Below are 15,649 nucleotides of genomic sequence, written 5' to 3'. Positions count from 1 at the left end.
CTCTGTCCTGTGGTCAGGTTCTTCCTTCTATTTGTGTCCACCTCCGGCGTAGGGGAGGAATATAAGGAGCTGAACTGTCTTGGGCCCTGACTCTTTTTTTTCTCTTGACTCCATGGAAGGGGGAGATGGGAAGAGATCTGTGAAAAACTTTCAAGATGGAGAGATGTAAATATTCTGTTTTGGTTTGTGTTTTTTTCTAGCATGATACCAGCAGCAGTAGAAATCAACCGGTGAGTCCGACCCTGACCCTAAATATCCCCTTGCAGTTCAGTCCCGTGTGTCCGTAGACATGCCTAGTGGCTTCAGTTCTGTCCGACTCTCTGTGACTACGTGAACTGTAGCCCACCAGCCTCCCCTGTCCATGGGATTCTCCAGGCCAGAACACTGGAGTGGGTTGCCATGCAACCTCCTCTATCTGATGAGGAAGTTGAACTTGGTCCTCTGAACATCCTTTGCGGGGCCATGACCCGTCTGTGGGTCTGTCCACATCCTCCGCAGTTCCTCAACTATCGCTTCATCTGTACTGAATGATCCCAGGATCCCCAGGAGTAGTCACTCAGAAAATTCAGGACACTCACCCATTCTCTTTATTTGTCTACCCATCTCTTTGCAGTATGCAGGACGCAAATTACAGCATTCACACCCAAGTTGGCAGGGTCTGGGCTTGAATATTTCTCTCCAGTTGGACAACTGAAAAGACACCCTCCCCCCCAATCTTTTTCTCAACACAGGTCACAAGTCTAACTTTCTGCTTTCTCCAAAGATTGTGGTTTTTGGTGACTCGGGGAATAGGTACAACTTTCCGAAACCGGGATCCAAAGCAAAACATACTGTGAAGATAAGGACAGCGGACGCCCGGAAGGCCCGCTGGGGTGCCTGGAGCCAGCCCGTTGAGTTCGGTAGGTGTCCCGAGACCATCCCCGGGCAGGTCCCGGCATGCTGAGTCCTTCTCTGAGCCATTCAGCGAAGCGTTCCCGTCCACGAGCCCGTGGTGACATTTCCCCTGGCATCAGCAACACCCAGTCAGGGAAAGTGAAAATTACTTGGTCGTGCCTGACTCTTTGCGACCCCATGGACTGTAGCCTGCCAGACGCCTCTGTCCATGGGATTCTCCAGGCAAGAATACTGGGGTGGGTTGCCATGCCCTCCTCCAGGGATCTTCCCCACCCAGAGATCGAACCCAGGTCTCCTGCATTGCAGGCAGATTCTTTCCTGTCTGAGCCACCAGAGAAGCATTAATTTAAACTATGGGCCAAAAAGTAAAAGTAAAAATTGACTTTTCCCAGAATACAGTTCTAAAACAGACTTGACTCACCTCCACATGATTTTGTTGTTGTTGTTTGTTTCGCCTGCTATCTGTAACATGCAGTTTTGACAATTGATGTGTCGCTTAAAAGAAAAGATACTGCTTTGCCTAACAGCTCACATTTTATCTGTGTATACTGAGAAATATTGCATCAGTGAACACGTCAATCGGGTTATAATCACTCTGATAGAGTGAGAGTTTCTCACTGTATTTGTGACTATTCACAGATGAAAAATGTGCCCTATTTAGGAAAATCATTTTAGAGAAGAAAATGGCAAACCACTCCAGTATTCTTGCCTGGGAAATCCCATGGACAGAGGAATTCTTAGTTGTGAATTGTAGCTCAGTTGGTAAAGAATCTGCCTGCAATGCAGGAGACCTGGGTTCGGTTCCTGGCCTGGGAAGATCCCCTGGAGAAGGGAACGGTGGTCTGCAGTCCATGGGGTCACAAAGAGTCAGACACGACTGACTGACTAATAGAGACAGAGGAAAATAGTTTATTGTAAAGAGCACTTATTCTAAATGACACGTGAAATTAAAGCTTAAGGATAGATGGGAGAGGACTTCTCTAGTGTTCCAGCGGGTAAGATCTGCCTTCCAATGCAGGGGATGTGTGTTGGATCCCTGATTGGGGAGCTAAGACCTCACATGCCTTGAGGCAAAAAGCCCTAAAAATAAAACAGAGGCCATAGGGAATTCCCTGCCGGTGCAGTGGCTGAGAGGCTGTGCTCCCAATGTTTAATCCCTGGTCACGGAACTAGGTCCCACGTGCCACAGCTAAGCCCCAACACAGTCAAATAAAGACATAAATATTAAAAGAAGAATTAATATTGCAGTAAATTCACCAAATGGGAGGGAATTTGGTTTACAACTGTTTGCCTAGATCTGTTCATCCTATTCAACGATTCATCCTTTCTTCTGTCCATTTTTAGATTAAATGGTCTTTAGGTTGCTGTGTTCCAAGCGTGCTTTAGGTGCTTTGAATGTGGTGTTGGGCTCGTCTCTCATCTGTCATCCAGTCCCTTACTTTTGTCCGACTCTTAGCAACACCATGGACCGCAGCACGCCAGGCCTCCCTGTCCATCACTGTCTGCTGGAGTTTGGTTTAACTCACGTCCATCGAGTCGGTGATGCCATCCACCCGTCTCATCCTCTGTCGTCCCCTTCTCTTCCCGCCTTCAGTCTTCCCCAGCATCAGGGTCTTTTCAAATGAGTCAGTTCTTCACATCAGGTGGCCAAAGGATTGGAGTTTCAGCTTCAGCATCAGTCCTTCCAATGAACACCCAGGACTGATTTCCATTAGGATGGACTGGTTGGATCTCCTTGCAGCTCGAGGGACTCTCAAGAGTCTTCTCTCAAAGAGTCTTGCACCACAGTGCAAAAGCATCTATTCTTTGGCGCTCAGCCTTCTTTATGGTCCAGCTCTCATATCCATACATGAATACTGGGGAAACCCTAGCTTTGACTAGACGGACCTTTGTGGGCAACGTTCAGTCTGTTGTCTCACAGACATTTTCTGTGAAAGCTCCCGGTTAGGGTACTCGCGTAGATTCCCCTTCTCCTTATGGGGCTTTTCTGCTGGCTCAGACGGTAAAGAATCCGCCTGCCATGCGGGAGACCTGGATCTGGTCCCTGCTTCGGGAAGATCCCCTGAAAAGAGGGCATACTCCAGTATCCTTGCCTGGAGGATGCCCTGGTCAGAGGAGCCTGGTGGGCTACAGTCCGAGGGGTCTCAAAGGGTAACACGTGGCAGAGGGACTGACACTTTGGGTTTCGCCGGGCGTGCTTCCTCGCCGGTGAGCCCGTGAGCTGGCTGAGTGATGCCGGCTTCTCCCGCTCCCCGGCGGGGTCCCCGGCATGTCCCCCGCCTCTGTCTTCCCCAGGCTCCGAAGAACCCGAGTCCAGTCTGGTGCACGTCTACATTCTGGTGGTCCTGGGGACTCTCGTCTGTGGCCTGACCCTCAGCTGCCTTTTCAAAAGGTAACCCCGGGGAGTCCCGGGCCGGCTAAGCCCCATGGTCAGTGGAGGGGCCAGTGCCTGTTCTAGAGTCACCCCCCGCCGACCCCCCATCGGCTCACAAAGAGGAGAAGGCAGCCTGCAAACCCCCCAGGCGGTCCCAGCCGCCGTGTGGGTTTTCCGGAAGAAAATGTGTCTGGGGAGAACAGTGTTGACTTTAAAAATAATTGCACAGTGTGAAAGTTGCGAGTTGAATGTTTTTCTCTGGGGCAAAATTAGGACCGCAGGCTTCCCCGCTGGCTCAGATGGTAAAGAATCCACCTGCAATGCGGGAGACCTGGGTTCAATCCCTGGGTCGGGAAGATCCCCTGGAGGAGGGCATGGCAGTATTGTTACTGAAGGCCACTCCAGTGTTCTTGCCTGGAGAATCCCACGGACAGAGGAGCCTGGAGGGCGACAGCCCACGGGGTCGCAGAGAGTCGGGCACGACTGAGCGGCTGAATGGACAAAGGAACGAATCAAGGATTGCGGCCCCAGACACAGAGCCTCAGATCGCTCTGAGCAGCTGCTGCAAAGAGACAGGGAAGGCAGGTTGGCATATAAGTGGTTTTGCTGAAGGGGGCGGAGAAGGCAATGGCAGCCCACTCCAGTCCTCTTGCCTGGAGAATCCCATGGACGGAGGAGCCTGGTGGGCTGCAGTCCATGAGGTCGCGAAGAGTCAGACACGAGTGAGCGACTTCCCTTTCACTTTTCACTTTCCTGCATTGGAGAAGGAAATGGCAACCCACTCCAGTGTTCTTGCCTGGAGAATCCCAGGGACGGGGGAGCCTGGTGGGCTGACGTCTATGGGGTCACACAGAGTCGGACACGACTGAAGTGACTTAGCCGCAGCAGTAGCAGCTGAAGGGGGAGTTCATGCAATCAAGCATATATATTTTTTGCAGAAGGTCTCTGCTAGTCGCGGGGAGCAGACATCACCATGAAGCATTTCAGTGTTTGTCTAGCTATGAGAAGATGCAAGCGTTGGGCTCATAAAACGGGCTCCTGAGAATATCTAACTATCTGCAGACCTGTCCTGCCAGTTTTTTGGGTTTTTTTTTTTTCCTCCAGAGCACAGAGTGTCTCATCTCTGCTCTCCACCCGGAACTCCTTGGAGGGGAGGATTGAAGGTCGGCAGCTGCAGAAGCAGCTGGTTTAATGCTTGTAGAGGTAGATGAAGTTTCGAAAGCATGAGTCGCTCAGTCGTGCCCGACTCTCTGCGACCCCGTGGACTGGAGCCCGCCAGGCTCCTCTGTCCGTGGGATTCTCCAGGCAGGAATACTGGAGTGGCCTCCTCTAAAAATACTGCCGCGCCCTCCTCCAGGGGATCTTCCCGACCCAAGGGTCGGACCCAGTTCTGCACTGCAGGCGGATTCTTCAGCATCTGAGTCAGCAGGAAAGCCCCCTTACAGTTCAGCTGTGCTCCAAGGCCCGCCTTCTGCGTCTTTTGGAGCCTCTGTAATTCTCAGAATGTCCCTACTCGACAGACTTCTGTTTTCCCGCAGCGTGTTCTCAGCCCCGGCCGCTGCAGCCAGCCTCCCCCACCACGGGACCCCTGCCAGCGTCTTTCCTGTGAGCTCAGCAATCAGGCAGGCTCTCTCAGATGCCCCGGAAGGAAGCCTGGCACGTGCAGAATAAAGCTTGTGTGCTCTGCAAAGCCACGGGGAGACTTGGCTCACGGGGAGACCCTCCTGCAGGGCGTGTGGGGGTCCACTCGCGACGTCTCTGTCACCAGGCGACCGCCCGCCCGCGTCCCACTTGGGCGTCCTGGGCTCAGACTCCCCCCCCCCCCCGCCGGCCCCGGAGACAAGGGGAGACCCTGAGCGCCTGCTGCAAGGCGCTGCAAGGCATCGCGGCTCTCGGGACACGACCACGGGCTGTGGGGACGGGAACACATGTCATGTTTTAACACCGAGGACTGATCTTAAACAAAAGCCTTGTCACTTCCTGTGGCTGCCAGAACCAGTGACCACAAGCTGGGGGGCTTAAAGCCACAGACATCCGTCCTCCCGGAGCCCCGGGGACCAGATGTCTGCGGTTAAGGTGTCCCAGGCTCAATTCCCTCTGGAGGCTCCAGGGGAGGGTCCTTCCCACCTCTTCCAGCTTCTGGGAACTCCAGGCGTCCATCCCTAAGCCAGTGGCCGCCTCCCTCCCATCTCCGCCTCTGTCTCCACGTGGCTTCTCCTCTGTGTCCCTGTCTCTCCTCTTCTGTGTCTTATAAGGACCCTGTCCCTGGGTTTAGGGCCACCCCACATCCGGGAGGGCCTCATCTCAGACCCTTCACTCCATCACTTCTGCAGAGACCCCGTTTCAAAGCAAGCTCCCTTTCCCGGGCTTCAGGACTCTCGTGGATCCCTGGGGCCACCGTTCGGCTCAGCATAGCATCTTATGATGTCACAGGGTTGCCTCCTTCTCGTGAGAATAAAAATAACTGCCCAGGCGGTCGTTCAGCACCACTGAGACACTTGGGGACCGTGGAATAGCCCTGAAAATATGTGCCATCCACAGAAAACTGGTCCGTCTGGAATTGTGGCCTTCAAGGCTGCATAAATCTCCCTGCCTTTTAACAGCAGAGAGTATGGATTCCTCCAGGCTGCTCAAGACTGGGCACACAGCATCACTGCCGTCTCTGCACCCGAGACAACGAATGTTCAGTTCAGTTCAGTTCCGTCGCTCACTCGTGTCTGACTCTTTGCGACCCCATGGACCGCAGCACGCCAGGCCTCCCTGTCCATCACCAACTCCCGGAGTTTACTCAACCTCATCTCCATTGACTCGGTGATGCATCCAACCATCTCATCCTCTGTCGTCCCCTTCTCCTTCCTCCGTCAATGGTTTCTGTTCAAAGACAGTGAATGAAGGTTCTGGAAAGACTTTCCTGGGCATTTCCTAAGTACATCCGCACAGTCTATTTATATTGTCCACAGTCTAAGATTGCAAGCCATCCTGTGATTTTTTTTTTAAGATTTTTTTTTTTGGTGGATCATTATATTTTTTTTAATGTCTCTCCGTTTTTTTTTTTTTTGTTTTTTTTTTTGGACTTTGAAATTTTTATTTTGTATTGGAGTATAGCTGATGAACAATGCGGTGATGGTTTCAGGTGGACAACAAAGGGACTCAGCCACACATACACACGCATCCATTCTCCCCCAGACTCCCCTCCCATCCCGGCTGCCACGTGACATGGAGCAGACTTCCCTGTGCTGTCCAGCAGGGCCTTGCTGGTTCTCCATGGTAAAGACAGCAGTGTGTCCACGTCCATCCCAGACTCCCTGACTATCCCTTCCCCCATCCTTCCCCCTGGTGACCATCAGGTTATTACAGAGTATTGAGCAGAGTTCCCTGGGCTGTCCAGCAGGTCCTTGCTGGTTCTCCATGGTAAAGACAGCAGTGTGTCCACGTCCATCCCAGAGTCCCTGACTGTCCCTTCCCCCATCCTTCCCCCTGGTGACCATAAGGTTATTACAGAGTATTGAGCAGACTTCCCTGCGCTGTCCAGCAGGTCCTTGCTGGTTCTCCATGGTAAAGACAGCAGTGTGTCCACGTCCATCCCAGAGTCCCTGACTGTCCCTTCCCCCATCCTTCCCCCTGGGAACCATCAGGTTATTACAGAGTGTTGAGCAGAGTTCCCCGTGCTGTCCAGCAGGTCCTTGCTGGTTCTCCATGTTAAACACAGCCGTGTGTCCACGTCCATCCCAGACTCCCTGACTGTCCCTTCTCCCCATCTTCCCACCCCCTCATAACAATGAGTTGGTTTTGTAAGTCTGTGAATCTCTTCTTTCTGTTTTGTAAGTCACTTTGCGTCATTTCTTTCCAGGTTTCTCATGTAAGGGAAGTCACACGATATTTCTCCTTCTCTGTCTGAGTTACTTCACTCAGTACGACACTCTCTCGGTCCCCCTGGGTTGCTGCAGATGGCATTATTTCATTCTTTTTAACGGTTGCATACTATTCCATTGTGTTAATGTACCATCATGTAGATCATTTTTAAAGTCTTTACTGAATTGGTTACAGTAGTGCTTCCATTTTATTTATCTATTTTTTTGTCTGCGAGGATTGTGGGATCATAGCTTCCTGACCAGGGATCGCATCGGCACCACAGGGACTGAACCCACACCCCCTGCCTTGGAAGGTGAAGTCTTAACTCCTGGACTTCCAGGGGAAGTCTCCCTTTCTGAGAATCCGAAAGGAAAGTGTTGTGGAGACGTGAGTCCAGAGGGCGTGTTTGCATGTAATACGACAGTGCGTCTCCTCTGGGAGCCAGGACGAAAACGTGGGCCTGTCGGTCTTTTCTTCATCTCGTGTCTCATCTCCGCAGGTTCGTCAGGACCCACAGGTTATTCCCTCCGGTTCCACAGATCAAAGATAAATTGAACGATAACCTTCCAGTCGACAACGAGGTATGTCCGGGGTGAGTGAGGCGGGGAGCCAGGACGGACAGGTGGGGAACGGTGAGCCCAGAATTTCATCTGTGCTCGGCCAGCGGGGTCTACAGGAGGAGGCTGGAAACCCGTGTCCTGCTCGCTGACTTTCTTCCAACGGGGTGGTTTTGTCTGTAAGCTGTGTCCGTGGGAATTAGCCGGGTTGTGGAGAAGGGGGAGGAGAGAAGTGGAAGATGGGGATGGCAGAGAGAGACAGGGACAGACTGAAAGGGGTCCAGCCAGATCTTCAGGGGGACAGCACATAGGATGAAAAACGACAGCAGACAAGAGACAACCCCCAACCCTGTATGTAGGGCTTCCCTGGTGGCTCAGATAGTAAAAAAAAAAAAAAAAAATCCAAATGCAATGAGGGAGCCCTGGGTTCGATTCCCTGGGTGGGGAAGATCCCCTGGAGGAGAGAATGGCAACCCACTCCAATATCCTTGCCTGGAGAATCCCGTGGACAGAGGAGCCTGGCAGGTTATATACTCCATGGGGTCACAAAGAGTTGGACACAGCCGAGTGACTGACACTTTCACTTTCCAATGTGGGAAACCCTCCCCTCCACTTGGGTGCGCCTGTCAAGCCTGTCTTCTGGAGGCGTGGACTCTGTCCGCCTCCTCCACGGCCTGCCGTGGTATCAACCAGGTGTCGGCTTGCTCACCTGGGTCTCTGAGCCAGCCATCATCCCTCTCACGGACACCGACTCAACGCCCTGGTGGGTTCCCGGGGAGGTCTAGGGCCCCGCAACACTCTCTTTCCAAGCTCTGAGCTCCGTGCGGTCCCAGCGAGTGTGGTACCCGAGTCTCAGGTGTCCCTCCCCCAGCTCATCGGCTGACGACGAGCTCCCGCTCGGAAACCCGGCTCCCGTTTCTGTCTAAACCCTCCACATCCATGGCTCCCCCGGGGTCTCCTGGGGAGTTGACATCCCTGCCTTTCTCCCCCATCAGATGCTATGGGAGAAGTTTACACAGGAAACGGGAAAAGATGACAAGGAAGAGGTCTTAACCGTGGAGAAAGTCTCAGAAGCCCCAGCGAAACTGTGAATTCCAGGCGTCTCCAAACCCGGGACTTTCTAGAAGCTGTCGACTTTTTTTTTTTAATATATATTTTTTTAACATTTCTTAAATGTTTTATTTACTGTTTCGAATGAAGCTTTTTTAAATTGTTGTGAGCATTTGTATACCATTCTTTTTGTTCTTTTAACGAGGCTTCCCAGGGAGTCAGTGGTAAAGCATTTGCCTGCCAATCTAAGAGACTCGGGTTCGATCCCTGGGTCGGGAAGATCCCCTGGAGGAGGGCATGGCAGCCCACTCCAGTATTCTTGCCTGGAGAATCCCATGGACAGAGGAGCCTGGCCATCTAGAGTCTATGGGGTCATGAAGAGCCGAACATGAATGAGTGACTAAACAACATTTTTTTTTTTTACTCTAGAAGATAATGTCATGTTTTCCAAAGCTGCTTTTGTAGCTGGAGGGGTGGTTGGATGCCTCCAATTCTCAACACTTAATGCACCTCTCAGCGCCTCCTGGAACCCCATCCCTTCATCACAGGCACGTGTCTGGGCTGCCGGTGGCCGCTGGTACTGGAACACCATCTCCCCTGCCTCTGCTTCTGCTGGCAGACAGAATACATCCTCCTTTTTTTTTTTTTTCCTGTATCAGCTGCAGTTTAGAAAGAAATGAGTTTCCAGAGGCTTCTGCAACAGGACCTCCATGATGGGCTTGGCGTGGCGGGAATCTCTCCGTTAACAGTTCATACGGTCTCCTGTGTGATTCTGTGATGACCTTACCCCCGGGGAAGGTGGTCCACAACCCAGTCTCCGTCTCGGGATCCTGGCACTCATCACAGCTGTTAACCTCCTTGTGTCAGAGGCAGCCTGTTTATGGGTTCCGGGATTGAGGATGTCATTGGGGATGTTACTCTGTCCACCACACAGGGAGGGCACGCAGACGTCCTTGGGGACATTTTTCTGTCCACCGCACGGCGCCCAGAAAGAGGAGCTTCGCTGAGTGGCTGTGATGGGAATCCAGAGCCATCCCCAGACCTGCAGATTCAAAGGCTCCTTCCCCCCACTCTCCCACCCCCTCATACATACATTCCTCCCGTTCTCCTGGAATTCTCCCCCAAAACCAGCTGAGTCATATGCTTTTTGCACAAACCGGCAAAGCCTTTTTTTGTTTGTTTTTTTTAACTCTGGTCTTTTCGTGAGATTTGTGAGCCGTTTTAGCCAATTACCCAGCCCCACGGAGGGGGTCTTGGGAAGCCTGATTTATAAGCTGGTCGGTCAGAAGTCTGGGCTGCCTGGGACCACCCCAGGAAGGGTCTGAAAAGTCTGTGCGGTCACAAAGTCTGAAGAGGCTGGGGTCGGAAGTCTTGGGGAGCCAGTTTTTCCTACTGGAAAATGACTCGGAAGCTGACAGACAGCCAGTTGAAAAAAACGCATCGGGGCTAGAAATGATCTGGACACGACATCTGTGTAACTTTAACACGTGGATTTTACACAACTGAGGAAACGTGAGCTCTTTGCGTCTGTTGGTCTGTTTCTGTTGGTACACAAATTCCTTTTATTTTATTTTTTTTAGATTCCAAAAGGATAGTTAACCAGTGGGAAAAGGAAGGTAGGGTTGGTGGGGCGGGGGTGGGGGGGTGGGATAATTTAGATGTTTGGGGTTAAAAGTGTGAAATGTAAATTGATTAATGGATATGAAGTGTTAGACGTAGAATAGATAAGCAACAGAGATTTATGGGACACCTCGGGGAGTCAGATAATCATATTCAATATCATGTCAGACACTATAATCAAAAGGGATCCGAAAAAAATGTGTGTCTGCATAAGTGAATCAGTTTGCTGTAGACCAGAAACTAAGACAGTGTTCTAAGTCAGCTGTGTGCTCAGTCGCTGAGCTGTGTCTGACTCTCTGCGACCCCGTGGACTGCAGCCCGCCAGGCTCCTCTGTCCATGGGATTCTCCAGGCAAGGATGCTGGAGTGGGTTGCCATGCCCTCCTCCAGGGGATCTTCCCAACCCAGGGATCAAACCCAGGTCTCCTGCATTGGCAGGTGGATTCTTTACCACTGAGCTACCTGGGAAACTATACTTTAAAATAAAAAAATAAATAAAAAACTTAAAAAAGTCATGCTAGAGGCTTTGCAGGTGACTCCATGGCAAAGAATGTGCCTGCCAATGCAGGAGACATGGGTAAATACCTGGGTGGGGAAGATCCCCTGCAGAAGGAAATGGCAACCCACTCCAATATCCTTGCCTGGAGAATCCCATGGACAGAGGAGCCTGGCGGGCTGCAGTCCACGGGGTCTCAGAGAGTCGGACACAACTGAGGAGTCCCTCAGCAAGAAGGTTATTCTAACGAGAAAAAGAAAGCAGTTCTTCAGCCACACGCCTCCCGGCACTGAGGATCTGATGCCCCCAGCTCTCCTCCACATCCTGTCCCCCCAGAAGGGCCCCCTCCTAGGCTTGCCGCCGAGGCTGCCGGCCCAGCTGTGCCGTCTCTGCCGCCCGGGAGGCTGCTGTGTACCCTGCTGGGTTTGCAAACCCAGACCTGTGGTCTGCACCACGACGCCCCTGGCAGGAACCAGCGACCGGGGAGTCGAGATGGTAGGTAGTTGCAGATGACACATTGATAGACAAATAGGTAGACAGACAGATAATCGATAGTTAGATACAGATGATAGACAAATAGGTAGATTGAGATGATAGATACATAGATGGAGATAACAGATAAGTAGGTAGACAGATACATAAATTGAGATGATAGGTAGATACGGATGGTAGATAGACAAATAGATCATTAGGTAGATAGAGATGATGGATACATAGAGATGATAGATAGATAAATAGACAGATAGGTGAATAGAGATGATAGATAGGTAGATGCAAATGACAGATTCATAGGCAAATAGGTAGACAGACAGATAATCGATAGGTAGATACAGATGATAGACAAATAGCTAGATCAGTAGATAGGTAGGTAGAGATGATAGACAAAGAGGTAGACAGATAGATGGGTAGATAGAGATGATAGGTAAGTAGACAGTAGGTAAGTAGGTAGATGATAGATTGGTTGACAGCTATAGATATATCTAGGCAGATGCATAGGTAGGTAAATTGATAGGTAGATAGATAGTTGGTAGATGATAGAGATGAGATGTAAGCTATGGATATACAGAGAGATTTATATATGTGTGTGTGGATATATGTATGTATATGTGTATATATGTATGTATGTATGTATATAGATGTAGATAGGGAGAGGCAGAGGGAATCTTAGACAGCTGACCCTCCACACCTACAAGGGTGGAACCCAGGGCCTCGGAGGGCCAACTGAAGATAGATATACAGATATCTGTCTATCTATAGAAAGTGATACAGCTACACATATCTATTTGGAGAAAAGTAGACACATATGGTGATAGATATACATAGGGATGGAGAGACATTTATTTCAAGGAATTGGCTCGTGCAGTTGTGGGGCTGGTGAGTCTGAAGTCCGCAGGTCAGGGGGCCTGGCTGGACACCCAGGCAGGAGATGACACTGCCGTTGGGGACAGAATTTCATCTTCTCTGAGGAACCTCAGTGTCTGCTTTTAAAACTTCACCTGGAATTCTCTGGTGGTCCTGTGGTTATGACTCACCGCTTCCAATGCGAGGGGTGAGGGTTTGATCCCTGGTCAGGGGAACTAAGATCCCACATGCTATGCAGTGTGGCCAAATTTAAAAAGGAGGAAGAAGAAGCAAGAGGAGGAGGAGTCTCTTCACCTGATTAGACGAGGCCCACCACCACATGGAGCTTCTTCTCTTTGCTTCAAGTCCACATTTTTTTTTTAAACCGCTTCACCTGATTAGACAAGGCCCACCACCACTGGAGCCTCTTATCTTTGCTTCAAGTCCCCCTCCCGACACATTTTTTTTAAAAAACCACTTCACCTGATTAGACAAGGCCCACCACCACTGGAGCCTCTTATCTTTGCTTCAAGTCCCCCTCCCGACACATTTTTTTTAAAAAACCACTTCACCTGATTAGACAAGGCCCACCACCACTGGAGCCTCTTATCTTTGCTTCAAGTCCCCCTCCCGACACATTTTTTTTAAAAACCGCTTCACCTGATTAGACAAGGCCCACCACCACTGGAGACTCTTATCTTTGCTTCAAGTCCCCCTCCCGACACATTTTTTTAAAAAACCGCTTCACCTGATTAGACAAGGCCCACCACCACTGGAGACTCTTATCTTTGCTTCAAGTCCCCCTCCCGACACATTTTTTTAAAAAACCACTTCACCTGATTAGACAAGGCCCACCACCACTGGAGCCTCTTATCTTTGCTTCAAGTCCCCCTCCCGACACATTTTTTTAAAAAACCGCTTCACCTGATTAGACAAGGCCCACCACCACTGGAGACTCTTATCTTTGCTTCAAGTCCCCCTCCCGACACATTTTTTTTAAAAACCGCTTCACCTGATTAGACAAGGCCCACCACCACTGGAGACTCTTATCTTTGCTTCAAGTCCCCCTCCCGACACATTTTTTTTAAAAAACCACTTCACCTGATTAGACAAGGCCCACCACCACTGGAGACTCTTATCTTTGCTTCAAGTCCCCCTCCCGACACATTTTTTTTAAAAAACCACTTCACCTGATTAGACAAGGCCCACCACCACTGGAGACTCTTATCTTTGCTTCAAGTTATCTTTGAGTCACACCTACAAAACCTGTGCCCAGCCACCCCCTAGGCACGTGTGTGAATGAATGGGGCTGTCATCTGGACAGATGGACACATGAACAAACTACCCCAGGAATATGTACGCCACATCCCAGCTAAGAGCAGTGTCTCACTGTCAATGTATTGGAGTCGGAAATGGCAACCCACTCCAGTATTCTTGCCTGGAGAATCCCAGGGACGGGGGAGCCTGGTGGGCTGCCGTCTATGGGGTCACACAGAGTCGGACACGACTGAAGTGACTTAGCAGCAGCAGCAACTGTCCATGGTAACAGTACCCATGGTAACTGTATCCATGGCAACTGTATCCATGGTAACAGATACACTGCCTGCCTACTGCAGGATGTTCATAGCATGGAAGACACAGGAAAATAGGGGAGGGTGGAGGAGAGGTCCATGGGCGCTCTGCCTCCTGCTAGGTGTATGTAAAAAGCCAAAAATGTGAGAAAAAAAAGAAAAAGTCCATTTGTAATAATCCACCTGCCAATGCAGGAGACACAGGAGAGAAGAGTTAGACTCCTGGGTCAGGAAGATCACCCAGAGGAGGGCATGGAAACCCACTCCAGTGTTCTTACCTTAGAGAATCCCCCGGGACAGAGGAGCCTGGCGGGCTGCAGTCCACGGGGCGATGAAGAGTCAGACACGGCTGAGCGAATGAGCACACAGCGAGCATATGAAATTATTATCGAAGCCAGGAGGGGGAAGATAAACAGCCAGTATCTACAAAGCGTATCAGGGTCTTCTGCAGCAAAACCGGGTCCCGGCCGACTCTCTCTTTTAGGTGATGAAACCCAGAAGTTAAGACAGAAAAGGGAGACTTCAGGAAATGTCACTTGTGGGCGGACCGCAGCACAAACTGAGTCACCGCCGACTTGCACTGTTTCTGGCTGTATCTAGCGTGTCTCTCTGTCTCTCTCTCTCTCAGACGAGCCCCCAGCGGCCATGGCTGACTGGTTAGGGCCTCCGGGTCCCAGGGAGCCCCGTCTTTCTGTCTGTCTGTCTGTCTGAGACACGGGGGGACGGCCTCTGCAGTGGGTGGTGCCTGCTGGCTCCGGGGGCCACGCTGGGCATCCCCTGTCCTCCCATGGGTGTTTGTGCCGGCTCAGAGGTGGAAACGGGACATGGACTCGCAGATTCATGGCATCCGCGCCTCCTCTGTCTCCTCCCCCTGAGTCTGGTCCCACACGTGATCCCGCAGGGCTAGGGTAGGTCGCACCCTTGGGGGCCTTCGATTCCTGCCACCCTGGAGCCTCCAGGGCCAGAGCAGCCGTCTTCCAATCACACCTTCATCTACTTCTGCCTCCCTAACTACGCCTTTGACCATGGGGCTCCCAACAACTGGAGAATTCTTCAAGGGATGGGAATACCAGACCACCCGACCTGCCTCCTGAGAAACCTGTATGCAGGTCCAGAAGCAACTGTTAGAACCAGACATGGAACAGACTGGGTCAAAATAGGAAAAGGAGTCCGTCAAGGCTGAGTAGTGTCACCCTGCTGATTTAACTTCTATGCAGAGTACATTATGCGAAATGTCGGGCTGGATGAAGCACAAGCTGGAATCAAGGTTGCCGGGAGAAATATCAATCACCTCCACTGTGCAGATGACACCACCCTTATGGCAGAAAGCAAAGAAGAACTAAAGAGCCTCTTGATGAAGGTGAAAGAGAGTGAAAAGGTTGGCTTAAAGCTCAGCATTCAGAAAACGAAGATCATGGCATCCGGTCCCTTCACTTCATGGGAAGTAGATGGGGAAAGAGTGGAAACAGTCTGGCAGGCTACAGTCCGTGGGGTCGCAGAGAGTCGGACACAGCAGAGTGCGTCACGGCAAAGGGGTGCGAGTCATTCCTTAGGGAGAGATGGCCTGAATGTAAGTCAGCTCAGTTCTTCCCTCCCTCTGCCCCCGGGGCCCCCGGGGGACACAGACCCGGGCAAGAGCCTGTCCCAACCTCTGGCAGAGCTTCCGAGCTGAAAGGGAGCCAGCTCCCAGTGGATCCAGGGGTTGTTCTAAGGAGAAGCCAGTTTCCCGAACACGGGGACACAGATCCAACACCCCGGTGACCCCTGACACCCCGCCACCCCTGACCAGAACATGCAGGAAAGCCAAGTGGCCATCTAGCCCCCTGCTGCTAAAAGAGGAACCCTGGGAGGTTGATTAAACAAAAAAGAAAAAAAAAGAAACTGAGAGGCAGGCT

General features: G+C 51.3%; 1 protein-coding gene across 9 annotated transcripts in view; it reads left to right on the top strand.

Moving 5' to 3' along the window:
- The window catches only part of LOC133052446 (granulocyte-macrophage colony-stimulating factor receptor subunit alpha-like), a 43,544-nt gene extending 34,648 nt beyond the window's left edge, over positions 1–8,896 (top strand). For 4 of the 9 annotated variants that reach the window (XM_061137345.1, XM_061137341.1, XM_061137338.1 and 1 more), the window contains 5 exons: positions 201–230; positions 764–899; positions 3,190–3,286; positions 7,620–7,701; positions 8,673–8,896. In XM_061137345.1, coding sequence (XP_060993328.1) covers positions 201–230; positions 764–899; positions 3,190–3,286; positions 7,620–7,701; positions 8,673–8,768 — 441 coding nt within the window. In that variant the 3' untranslated portion in view covers positions 8,769–8,896. The other 5 variants (XR_009692048.1, XM_061137343.1, XM_061137340.1 and 2 more) reach the window with 5 other exon arrangements.
- Positions 8,897–15,649: the final 6,753 nt, after the last annotated feature.

This window comes from Dama dama, chromosome X (genome assembly GCF_033118175.1).
Source record: "Dama dama isolate Ldn47 chromosome X, ASM3311817v1, whole genome shotgun sequence".
Taxonomy (NCBI): domain Eukaryota; kingdom Metazoa; phylum Chordata; class Mammalia; order Artiodactyla; family Cervidae; genus Dama; species Dama dama.
Note: the sequence above shows the minus strand (reverse complement) of the source record. Positions and strands in the feature narration are given on the sequence as shown.